The following is a 13309-nucleotide window of genomic DNA, read 5'->3' as shown; positions in this document are numbered from 1 at the left end:
TGGCTTTGCAGTATATCATGAGCCTGCCGCTCAAGAGGGTTTACGGCTGGGCATTCATCGGCATGGCTTTGCAAGTAAGTTACGCAATTTCAATGCAGTTCCTTGTCTCATTCCCGATCAATTATTTTCCTTTCTTTTCAGTTAGAGATAGGCCGCTACAACAAGGCTTTTACAAACTGAGCTCGCGTGTAGGCGTCTTCAGTGTGGGCGTTAAAATTTCGTTAGGTAACTTAGGATTGCTGTGAAAAAGATGGAGAGAAAAAGTTCTTACTTGCAGTTAAATTTATTCGTCAGTTTATTGTTTATTGAATACCTGAAATTCCCGTAGGGCACTACAGCAAGTAACTACTCAACTGTGATGTTACATATCATTTCAATGCATGGTAAACGAAATATACACAGTGCTTGATGGCAAACTGTTTCAATCTCGGAAATTTCTAACAACAACAACAACAAAAAAAAAAGGAGTAACGCAAGACGAGAAAATTCTACAAGAAACTCTACAAGAAAATTCTCTGGCCTTCAAGTCGTGGTTCAATCGCTTTGATATGTAATTTGGTGCCTGGATATACTCGCGGGTGATGCCTGTTTAACAGTAATAAATGTTATAAAAAAATTTAATCTAACATTTCTTCTACGGTGCCTTAGCTCTTGCCATTTATTTCATGTTTGCTCTCTGTCATGCTAAGTTTCCGGCTGTAATTACCTAGAACAAATCTGACTGCCCTGTTCTAGAGTTTTTCTAATTTGCCTATAAGCTCAGCTGTGTGAGGGTTTTAACAAACACATCCATATTCTAGTATTTGTCGAACATGACTAAAGTATTGCTGGATTCTTAAGTTACTTTGAAGACGCCTGAAATTTCTCCTTAAAAAACCCACAAAACTGACGTTACCCTATTTGCAATACAATTTACGTATCTTCCACCATAAATCCGATGTAAAAAAGACACCCATATATTTAAATTCCTTACTTGTGCTTTATGTAATCTCACCAATTCTATACATATATACGTACGGCAAGTGCGTTTTTTTGTAAAGGTGACGTGAATAGTTTTATTTGTATTTAATGACATATATCCTAACTCGTACACCAACCTGCTACAGCGTGTAAATCATCTTGCAAGACTTGTGAATCAGAATTGGACTAATTGCTCTATAAATAACACAATTACCAGCAACCACTCTAATGGAATCTAAAGGAAGACCGTATACCAAATGAAATATCATTAATATATAACAAGAACAACAGCGGACCGAACACAGAGCCTTGGGGAACTACTGAGGTCACTGAAGTGTGTTGGGAAGAAAAACTGTTCAGAACAGCAGCCTGTCTCCTTGATGACAAATATTCGGCAATTCATTTGATTATTTATAGTCAAGCTTATAAGCGTCTGATTTAGTAAATAGGAGACTGTGCAAGACTGCATAAAAAGTTTTGCAGAAATGTAGGAAAAAGCAGCCAACAACTTGTTGATTATCACTTCTTGTATAAGTGAACGCATGAAGCCTTATCATGCCTTATTTGTGCTGTTGTTTCTTTTGCAGCTACCACTCTTCTATCTCTACGACAACGTCATCCCAAAGCGATATCCGAACGCTGGCAACGCAATAATCTTAGTCCTCTTCTTACTCCTCATGCCTGCTGCTATTATTATTTACTACTGCGAGTATTATTGCATCCTCACGGGGCATCCGTAGAAATAAATGAGAGAGGGAGAGAATACAGGGATGCTGCTGTAAAAAGACACTGTTTATCAGACCTATGGCTTTAAAGTACATCGCTTGGCTTCCGCTGTGCGCTTTTCTAGTTCATTTATCGTATCGTACAGGTAAAGGGAAGTGTCAACGGGGTTCCAAAGTATATTTCCCCTACCTTGTATCTTTCTGGCCTAATTTTTTCTCTTCAGCATTCTACACATGTCGGGCCATGTGATTGTTGTGCAAAGATCACCAAATGAACAAAATCGCATGTGAGGTTTTATTTGCCTTTTTTTTTTAATATAATACGCTGTATTGAGTGCGTTCGCCTTTCCGGTCGTCCAAGGCGACCGTCAAGTGATAACATTTTATTTTTCCCGCAGAACCGCGAAGTATGGCATCGATTAAACATGCTCAGAAAAGAGCACAGCAGAATGCTTCTGGAACCATGCAGGTTTCAAAAGTTCTCACCCGATTGCTAAAGTCCATTCATGATTTGAATAAAAAATCATTCTCAACAGAACCACTGCCGTTTTGCCTGCCCACGAATGACAACGTAGAAGATTTAATCACATATTCATCATTTTGAGTGGATGATCAATTGAGGAAGAAGCGAGATATGTGTGATACAAGTACAAGGAAGGATAGGTGTTGAAATGAAATCTCGGAGCCTTATAAGCCGAGTAATGCTTGTATCACATTATGTTCATTACAGCTGCATAACATGGTAGTGTCATGAAGAAATAAAGACTGGGAATACGTTTGAACTTCGTTATAACAAAGTTGAAGAATTCCGTGATTTTTCTATAGACGGTGCTTCGTTATAGTGGTACGTGACCTTAGTTACGTGAATGTCTTGCCAGTGGGTTTGCATGCCGCTGTGTATAGCGAGGACCAAAGCTGGCGTTCAACTGTGCCGTCGATATATGTGCGACGGGAGCCTTCAGGCCTCGCACCGAGCGCCCACCACGTAGCTCAATGCACTGTATGATGTACACCAAACGAATATTTCAGCCTCGCCAAAACGCGATCGTTTTTACCTCGGCCCGCATGTGTTTCAGTACTATAGTAAACGAATCTCGGATGAAGAATCTCCTAGAAGGCGGGGAGGGACTGACTTACTTGAGAATGCATTCTCTACGTAAAAGGCAGGCCGCTGAAAAGAGGGAGCGCAACGTCTTTCTTCGCAAGCAATTGTCTTTGTTAGGCTTCGCCGCAAAGCTCACGCTCACGTGCCACAACACTTCATCATCCCATGGTAGGACGATCTTGTATAAAATGAATACGCCAGAACTTTGATGATGGCCGACTTCTGGTCCATGGAAATTGTTTTCGTTTTCCTTCACTGGACCTGTTATACAGGTATTTAGCACAGCAGAGACGCACTGCTCAAGTAAAAAACAGCAGACACCATTAAAGCAGAATATGGACGTCGACCGACCCTTGTGATGCCACGGGTAATCTGATTAGGGCGTGGTACCTCCTTTCATCTGCCACGTAGCCTGCCTTGTCCTTCCTACAGGTCAGAAAGGGGAGGGGGGGGGGGGATATTAACGAAAAGCTGTCGACGCCATTGGCTGCGTGGGGGACCTTTTGAGGGTCAAATCAGGCGCATGTAAAACGGTTTACCGGACGCCGGCTGGACACGCGCAATATCTACGCCTTGTCATACCCATGCCAATGAGCCTGCGAAGAAAGCGTCCGGTAAGCCGGTTTACGTCTATGCTAGGTCGCTGCCATGCCAGCATAGTTACAGTCTGCCGGACTGCCAGTGACGTTAATAAATGAAAGTTTTTAAAAACTCACGAACGACATCAAGAATCTGTGTAAAAATATGCCGGAAGTAGAAAACCATAGGCTTCAATGAGACAAAGACAAAGATAAACTAGAAAAACAACTAAAAAATAATTCAAGCTTAAGAAAATACATCAGGCGAAATTAATCTGAGCTGAAAGATGACCCCTGCAATGAAAGCGAGGATTTGGATAAGAACTTCAAGAAGGCTACTGCTTGCTTTCATGCTGTGGAACTTGCCGACACTGATGTTAGTGCAGTTCATCGCGCAAGGGCAAAAGGAAATTGCCAAAAACATAGCTGTGAAATTCACTTCAAGGAAACCCCGGGATGAGATCATGCAAGCAGCCAGAAAAAAAAAATGGCTCACTGCATGAGCACTCAGTTACGAGAACAAATGAACTAATATGCTTCCACGAAAACTTGTGTCGCGAAAACAGGATTTCGTTTGGAAAAGCTATGCAGACTAAACGTGAAAAGCAGTGGAAGTTTGCATGGGTGTCGGAATGTAAGGTCCTCATGAAAAAGCGAGAAAAACCAACTGTTGTTCTTATGACATGCGATAAAGAGATTGCGGATATCCATTCTAACTCCATAGCCATTCTAACTCCAAATATATATTCCACTCCAAATATCCTCCCATTCTCCATTCTAACTCTAAATATCCATTGCCATTCTAACTTCAATTTTGGTTACGTCACACTGTATCTGAATGTAGTGCACAAAATCTGAAATCGATCAAATCTGCATGAACAATTGCATGCTGATATTTCATTCAAGCATATGAAGCCCGAGAAAAAATCAACACCTTCTTGGTGCATTTTTATCGCAAAACGATCACTCTTTCCTCGTCAATGCTATTGCTTATACTTGGGTAAAACGGAACAAATATGTACACCCTCCCAATTTGTTTATCAATAGCAAGTGTTGCATCACTATCTGCAACATGTAAATTGCTTCTCTAAGCTTTGCCGGTTGCTTCTTTGCGCGGCAATTAGACGCATGGAGTGGTAATGAATGCTCCATTTTCTGTAATAACATGTTAGGATGGGAGGCTCGCTTGATTCAGCCGAAATCAATTTAAAATCCCATCCTCTACTGCGACAGAGATCCAAATCAAGCAGCACACGCAGCAGTGGTTCTCATCCACCTCGCTTCCTCTGTGTTAACGACCGGTCTGAACTGGAAGTGGCAGCGAATTTACTTCGACGTAAATTAATTTAGTGGAGATTGCGGCCCAAGAACCATTGCGATGTATGCTCCTTGTTAGGCTTTATGTCGCAGCAGACGATGCAGGTTTTGAATTCATCATCATCATTAGTCCATTAGTCTGACTATACCCACTGCAGGGCGAAGGCCTCTCCCACATGTCTCCACTTAACCCGGTTCTGTGCTAGCTGCATCCATTTGACCCCCGCGAACTTCTTAACTTCATCCGCCCACCTAACTTTCTGCCGCACCCTGCTACGCTCTCCTTCCCTTGGAATCCAGTTTGTTACCCTAAGCGACCATCGGTTATCCTCTCTTCGCACTACATGTCCTGCCCATGTCCATTTCTTCTTCTTAATTTCCGCTAGAATGTCAGTAACTTAAGTTATTTCTCTGACCCACTCTGCACGCTTCCTATCTCTTAATGTTACCCCTACCATTTTTCGTTACATAGCCGTCTGGGTTGTCCTCAACCTAAGTAGAACCCTCTTGGTTAGCCTCCACGTTTCAGCCCCATAGGTGAGTACAGGTAAGATGCAACTGTTCTATACTTTCCTCTTGAGCGATACCGGTAAGCTGCTAGTCATAATCTGCGAGTGCTTGCCAAATTCTCTCCATCCCAGTCTTATTCTTCTTGTTATTTCCTTTTCATGGTCCGGATCTGCGGTTACTACCTGTCCTAAGTAGACATATTCGCCTACTACTTCCAGTACTTCGCTACCTAATGTAAACTGCTGCTCCTTCCCGAGGCTGTTGAACATTTACCTTAGTCTTCTGCATATTGATTTTCAAGCCTACTTTCTACTTTTCCTGTCTAGGTCATCAATCATTATTTGCAGTTTTTTTTTTTTTCGAAGAGTTTGCCACAAGGCATACGTTGAGAAAGGGGGAATGGGATGCAGGAGATAGAAGGTTAAAAGAAGGAGTGATGTCCAGTTGTGCTTATGTATTCGAGAAGGTTGGTAGTATAGCGATTGTCCATTTCTCATAATCACTATCGCGATTCCACCGCAGGCCCACCTTTATGATTATCCGTTGCCTAATGTGAGTCGTTGATGGACACGTCCACAACCAGTGACGCACATCGCAGACGTCAGGTGGAGGGTCACAGTGAGGGCACCTGTTAGTCACTGGTAGATCTTTCATCCCCCAAGTTGCTTAGCAAGGCAATGTCATCAGCAAATCCCAGATTACTAAGGTATTCTCCATCTACCCTTATCCCTAACTGCTCCCATTCCAAGTCTCTGAATACTTCCTCTAAGCAAGCTCTGAATAGTACTGGGGAGATTGTGTCTCCTTGCCTAACACCTTTATTTACGGGAATTTTGTTACTTTCTTTATGCAGAACTATGGTTGCTGTGCAGCCACTATATATATCTTCCAGCACTTTCACATACGGCTTGTCTACCCCCTGATTTCGCAATGCCTGCATCACCGCCGATGTTTCAACTAAGTCAAATGCTTTTTCGTAATAAATGAATGCTATGTATAAGGGCCGGTTATATTCCGAGCATTTTTCTATCACCTGATTGATGGTATGGATATGATCGATAGTAGAGTACTGTTTCCGAAAACCTGCTTGATCATTTGCTTCATTGCAGTCTAAGCTTGTTCTGATTCTATTAGCGATTACCTTAGTAAATACCTTATACGTAACAGACAGTAAGCTGATTGGTCTGTAATTTTTAAGGTCCTTAGAGTCCCCTTTCTTATGAATGATGATAATGTTTGCATTCTTCTATGGTTCCGGTGCCGTCGATGACACCAGGCACTGCGCATACAGGGTGGCCAGTTTTTCTAACACGATATCCCCCCCCCCCCCCCCCCCCCCCGTCCTTTAGCGAATCTGTAGTTATCTGATCCTCCCCAGCTGATTTCCCCATTTTCAGAGTTTCTAATGCTTTCTTGACCTCGTCCTTCGTGTCTGGTGGAACATCGGACTGTTTTTTCCTGGCGCTAATCTCGTTACGGTCCTGACTACTTTGGCTACTGTAGAGATCTGTATGGAACTCCTCGGCTACTTTGACTATCTTGTCCATATTCGAGATGACGTTGCCCGCCTTGTCCCTTATCGCATACATCTGGTTTTTGCCTATGCCCAATTTCTTCTTTATCGCTTTAAGGCTTCCCCCGTTCTTTACAGCATGCTCAATTTTCTCCATGTTATACTTCCTTATATCAGCCACCTTGCGCTTATTGATTAGCTTTGATATCTCGGCCAATTCGATCTGGTCTGTTGGATTGGAAGCTTTTATGCTCTGGCGTTTCTTAATCAAATCTTTCGTCTCCTTAGACAGCTTACCGCTATCCTCTCCAACTATCCTAGCGCCTACTTCTACCGCACACTCAGTAACGATATCTGAAATTAATGTTCATAGCTTCTAGGGTAATGTCGCCATCCTCGGTTAGAGCTGAATATCTATTCTGTAGCGAGATCCCGAATTCTTCTGCCCTCCTTCTCACCGCTAATTCGTTGATGAGTTTCTTACTAATCTGTTGCGTTCCTTCTTCAGATTTAAGCTAATTCGGGACCTCACCATCCTGTGGTCACTGCATCGCACTTTCCCTATTACCTCTACATCTTGCACAATGGCGGGGGTTGAACACATTATAAAGTCAATTTCATTTTTAGTCTCCCCGTTAGGACTTTTCCATGTCTAATTCCGGTTGTTCCGTTTGTTGAAGAAGGTATTCATGATTCTTCAGTTATTGCGCTCTGCAAACTCAACTAGTAACTCCCCCCTGCTATTCCTAGAACCAATGCCATAGTCACCTACTGCCTGGTCTCCTGCCTGCTTTTTCCCTACCTTGGCATTGAAGTCGCCCATTAGTACAGTATACTGCGTCTTTATTTTTCGCATTGCCGATTCTACATCTTTGTAGAGGCTTTCAACTACCTGGTCATCATAATTACATGTAGGTGCATAGGCCTGTACAATCTTCAATTTATACCGCTTATTAAGGCTAATAACTATGACTGCCACCCTCTCATTAATACTATAGAATTCATCTATATTACCCGCTATATACTTATTGACAAGGAAACCTACTCCTAGTTGTCGCCTCTCTGGTAAACCTCGATAACACAGTACATGTTCAGTACAGTATATGCCTTATTCGGCCTCCTAGCCTCACTAAGCCCTATGACATCCCATTTCATACCTTCTAGTTCCTCTAACAGCACTGCTAAACTAGCTTCACTAGCTAGGGTTGTAATGTTAAACGTTGCCAGGGTCAGTTTCCAATGGCGGCCTGTCCAGTGGAGCCAGAAGTTCTTTGCACCCCCTGCTGCGTCACAGGTCTGACCGCCGCCGTGGTCAGTTGTTCCGCAGCCGCTGGTGACTGAGGGCCGAGGTTTTATGGAGCTTATCGTGAGATGTTGTGGCCAACTACTGCACCAGGGTGGCCAACTCCTGTTCTGGTGAAGGAGTGCGTTGCCGGAGGTGTTCACCGGCATCAGGTCGCACCCCAAACCTGTTAATGCAATTCCATCGACACGCGGATTTTTTTTTTTTTAATACGGTGGAGAATTACGCGACACCGGGATTTGAACCCCGGTCCTCTTGCATGCGAGGCGGATGTTCTACCGCTACGCCACCGCTGCCCTGGTTTTGAATTATTTCTGGTTAAATCAGGCAAGTATGTGTTATTTGAATAGATGAGGCCACCAAATGCAACTTCATTCTACTCCATGCGTTGAATCGCAGCACGAATTAGCAAGCGGTGAAATTGAGGCGCATTTTATACTTAACATTTAGCGGTGCAACCCCATCGCTGTGTTGGAGCGGTTAGGGGAGTTCGACTACAGTGTCCAAAAATGAGGGATCTAATTCCAGCCGCGGCGCCCGCTTTTCGGTGGATGCGAAAAGCAAGGAAGCAGTCAGAAGCAGCTCTTCTGAGTATGAAACTTTTTTTGTTCAGCTTCTAGGTCGACTCATGATTGTGGTCGTTTATCGCCCACCGAAATGAAATTCAGTGGCATTAAAAAACAAAAAACTTAAAATGGTATTTTGCAAATTGCATGAAAAGCACAGCCTCCTGGTAGTTATTGTAGGTGATTTGAACATTGATACCTTTATCATGCTTTACAGAGATTTGTGCTGGAATTTGTCTACTTTCGAAATTTTATTTTCGAGTCAATACGCGTTACTAACACGTCGGCAAGACTTCTTGAACGTGCATTAGGTAACATCAGAAAAGGAATGCAGGCTGGCGTATATACGAAGACGATCTCTGACATTTTTCCATTTTCGCTTCCACTGCTAACACTGGTAGTATCAATCGACCTGCAGCCAAAATAACTAGAATTGTTTATGATGTGCTGCACAACAATCTATTAATGAATTATACCATCGTACAGTGAGCATGCATCTACGTCTCAGTTGCCGTCATTTTGTGGTGCACGTAGCGCGGCGAAATGCTGCGGGCATAACTAATCACCTTATTGCCATGTGCACTGATAAATGCGTGTTCTGCACCACAAAATTGCGCCCGTGATGTCACCCGAATGCCTCCTATATGAAGAAAATGTTGCGGTAAAGTTCCATAATGGGAGCCCATTACTTAACAAGGCAATAAATAATAGCACTCGCTAGAAATACACCTGTTTGTCCTTGGATGGCAAAACAATATCATAAATGTATAAAACGTAAAGCTCACTGATGTCAAAAATGGAGACACAGTAAAGGAAATGAATTCTAATTACAATGGGAAAGACTTCGCAATCAGTCAATACTATCAGAGTGGATTTTTTTTTTTTTTTTACTGGCGTAAGATGGGATGCGTGAACCAAGCAGCTCACCCTGGATGAGATCAACTTATACATCACCGTAGCCCCCATCTCGCGGAATATGCATCCTAAAGCCGCAAATACCGGCGCCAGGAAACCGTTCGAGCCATTAGCAAAGTGCACAGAACAAATCCTGAAACCAGATACACTGAATCAACAAGGTACCTGGAAAGGCACTCCATAAGCGTCATGGATTCCACATTTACAGAAAAGGTATCTACAACTTTCAAACAAAATGACAGATGCTGCAGAAGGTGCTGCAATTTTCTTAGCCATCTCGACGTGTCTTGAGCATACCATAATACTCAGTGATTCGCGGTATGCATGCAGAAATTACCAAAAGGGAAGAATTTCCAGCCTAGCACTTGAACTCCTTCGTGGATGTACCCAAGAAATACACTGACATCCTCTTGCATCACAGACTTGGCAGAAGAACATATTCCCAACCTCACCCGAAACTAACCAGAGAAGGAATACAAACCAACAGTCACGTCTACGGCACCTTACACGAGATATCACCCACCCCTACACAAATGAATTAACATTTTGCAACATGACAAACACCCTGTAAAAAATAGTGTAGCGATGCAAAGGACAACATGGTATCATAACCAACAGAGACTTACTGAATAGCAATGGGAGACCCAGCCGTCAAGCTCCAGTATAGATGACCAGTGTGCTCTCGTCGACCGGACTAGGGAGATAGGTCGGGTCCATGGTTTCCTGGACTGGGGAGGCTGCTCATCTGGGGCGAATATTTCACGCCTGCTCTCAATAAATATCATTTCTCTCAATCTCCCTTTCCCTCTTTCTCTCTTTCCCTCTCTGGCGTAAGATTCGACAAAAAGCGGACGATACAAAAGAGAGTTGGTACATTGTTAATGAGGTTATCAGCCACACTCAAAAAGAAAAATATCCGTCTACCAAATATTAATGTCATGAAGATACTGTGAAAATTTCAACACCAGCTTCAGATAACGTAGAGCCGTGCTCATTCACACAGCTATGGTGGTAGCTATAGGTGCTATACCTCGTTTAAAATACGGAACTAATTTAAAGTAAGTGTATTGCGCGAAATATATTTCGCTTTTTACCGTAATTTAATATACTGTGTCGAAACTTTGGAATGGGCATAGAAAACCTACACTGATCCAATTAAAATGGTTTGCTTTCTGGTGGCTTAACGCCCCAAAGCTTGAGTATCAGACTATGAGGGACGCGGTAGTGGAGGGCTCCAGAAATTTTTATCACCTTGGGTTGTTTGCCGTGCACTGGCATCGCACAGCACACGGGCACCTTGTTTTTCGCCTCCTCCGAAAAGCGGCCGCCGTGGCCGCGACTCGATGCCGCATCCTTGGACAGAGCAGTCGAGTGCTCTAACCAGTGCACACTGCACTACCGTGGCGAGGAGATCTCATAAAAATACAGAAGCATGCAGTCAGAATAATGACACATTATAGTTACGCTGTCTTAAGAAAGTCATTATTTTCTGAGATGAAAATTTTTACCGTTCGAATAGTTACGTTATACCTAAGAATAGCGGAGAGTTTGTATAATGCTTTGATGGTTAACCATCCGTTTCCTGCTACTGCGTTTCACGGAAAGTTGAGCTAGTTGGTACATGATTGCAAATTACGAGCGCTGTGATGGAGAACAACAACGAGAGAGTCATTACTCTCTCGTTGTTGTTCTCCGTCGCAGCGCTCGTAATTTGCAAGCGTTTCACGCCTAAGCTCGCCCTGCAAGCAATGCCACATTGGGTAACACAAATCTTCCTCCAATACTAAATATATTTATGTTCAACGGGAAATAGAATATGGGACATAATAACGTTCGCTATAAAATACTCCCAACATTTTCCAAGGGACTCAAGAATTCTATCTGCAACAACTTCTTCTCGCGCGATTTCATTAATTCAATTGCACCTTAAACAGTACATGCCTATTATATTATCTATTTCGTTGCATTATCACGGAGAACAACCTTTCAGCTTGCGCAGTGAAGGGTGCTGTTTGCTTTTTCACACCGTTTTGAATCGACACCTTTCTTTACATTTCGCATTGTTGCATACGCCATGATACTACTTCTTTTCACACGCTAATGCGTAACATCAGCGTTTTACGTTACTCGTTTGCAACCCCCCCCTCCCCCGTTAAACTGTTTCTGTCTCTCTTTTTTGCTTTCGGATGTTGAAGATTTATATAGCCTTCGTTTTGTTCCCTTTTTGTGCAAAAAACAAACCTGCCATCTTTTCCGTGAAATTTTCTCATTGTCATCTGCTTTGCGCTATTTGTTGTCTGTACATCCACTTTCATTTTTTTTTTGTCAAAACTGTCTCTAGCCTTTGGCTATATAGGTCCTCAAAGCCTTCTGTAATTTTTTTTATTATTTCGATGAGAATAAAGTTCATAATTTTGATGATGCCAGTACGCAGCCGGTGGGCGGTGAACCGGTATGCGTCTACGCCTGTACGTCTCCGCTATGCTAAATATCTCCTTTAGTAGGAGCTCGACATCAACAAACGCATTGAGTATGCTACCACGCGGTTTTCGTCATGCAACCAAATGTATGCGAAAACGGGAACTGAACTGACCATAAAACCAGGGAAGCAGAGCCCTCCCGCAGCGGGCTGTGTGCAGTGAGGAGGCTGGAGAACAACCGTCCTGCAAATAGTCGTTTAGAATCGGTACGGAAGTGTTTGGCATTGTTATAAATTGACATTTTAACATACAGAGCATGATATGGTCAGGAGGGTTCCATGCAGTTGCTTAAGATTTCATTGTGAGATACTTTTCGTAGAAATGCGATATGAGTAGGCTTCTATGGGATCCTCGATCGACGGAAGAACGGCTATAACTTAGATATATTCACTCATATTCAAGGAACAGCGCAAGGGACGGGACACAGAGACACAAAAAAGCACAAACACGTTTTATAGATTTTTGTCGCTATTGCTTTTCATCTCCCATTATTGTTAATCCATCGTTTATCTTGTGTTTCATCTACGGCTGTTTTCACCACAATCTCAATTTTTAACTTTTATGTTTTATTAATCTTACCGCCATTGCTTTTCCTCTTCATATTCCATTATTGTTAATCTATTGTTTATCTTGTGTTCCATCGATGGCTGTTTTTCACCACAATTTCAACCATTAGCCAATGTTTTACCTTTTTTTTTTTTTTGTACGCAAGCTTGCCAGAAGGCATATTATAGAAACTCATGTAACTTATTTTCGGTAAGGAACCGGAGCAGGCTCCCACTGTTGTCGTTGTCGGTGAGCCATTTAGACTGTTCAAAACATTTGGAATGTTTTAACATAGTGACGTGACAATCTTCTGACGGCCGGTGACTGAGCACTATCTGTATCGATGTTCCACCCCCAGTTCTCTTCGCTGCATAATCTCTGCCTATTTGTAATAAACCTCAATTGATACCCAGCGCCTTGTGTTTGTGCTTTCTTGTGTCTCTGTGTCCCGTCCTATGCGCTGTTCCTTAAATATGAAAAACCAACTAGCCCGCCAACTCGCTCTTATTAATATATTCACTCCTTCGCTATAAGCCATTTAGTTAGAGCGAGCATCGACTGCACCACGGTTCCAAACTGAAGCTATGGCCATTAGAACAAAAATGATACAGTAAATTGTACAACCGACTACGTCAAGTCACAGGGCGCCACGAACAGTACCAATCGGAGTGATAGTCGCGTGCCAATTGACGCCAGCTCATTTGGAGGCTCGATCTTTGTGTTCTCTTTCGAGGTCGACTTTAGCTGCAATAGACTTACAATATCTTGCCACCAAAGCAGCCCTGGCTTCA

General features: G+C 42.9%; 1 protein-coding gene across 1 annotated transcript in view; it reads left to right on the top strand.

The window, feature by feature from the left end:
- LOC146203251 (diacylglycerol O-acyltransferase 1-like) overlaps positions 1–2361 on the top strand; it is a 54729-nt gene extending 52368 nt beyond the window's left edge. The window contains exons 13-14 of the mRNA XM_084585426.1: positions 12–74; positions 1548–2361. Of these exons, the coding sequence (XP_084441552.1) occupies positions 12–74; positions 1548–1700 (216 nt within the window). The 3' untranslated portion in view covers positions 1701–2361. The remainder of the gene's footprint in view (positions 1–11; positions 75–1547) is intronic.
- The last annotated feature ends 10948 nt before the right edge of the window (positions 2362–13309 follow it).

This window comes from Amblyomma maculatum, chromosome 1 (assembly GCF_055883805.1).
Source record: "Amblyomma maculatum isolate TAMU_Amacu chromosome 1, ASM5588380v1, whole genome shotgun sequence".
In the NCBI taxonomy this organism is placed as follows: Eukaryota; Metazoa; Arthropoda; class Arachnida; order Ixodida; family Ixodidae; genus Amblyomma; species Amblyomma maculatum.
The sequence above is the reverse complement of the archived record's forward strand: the minus strand, read 5'-3'. Positions and strand labels throughout refer to the sequence as shown.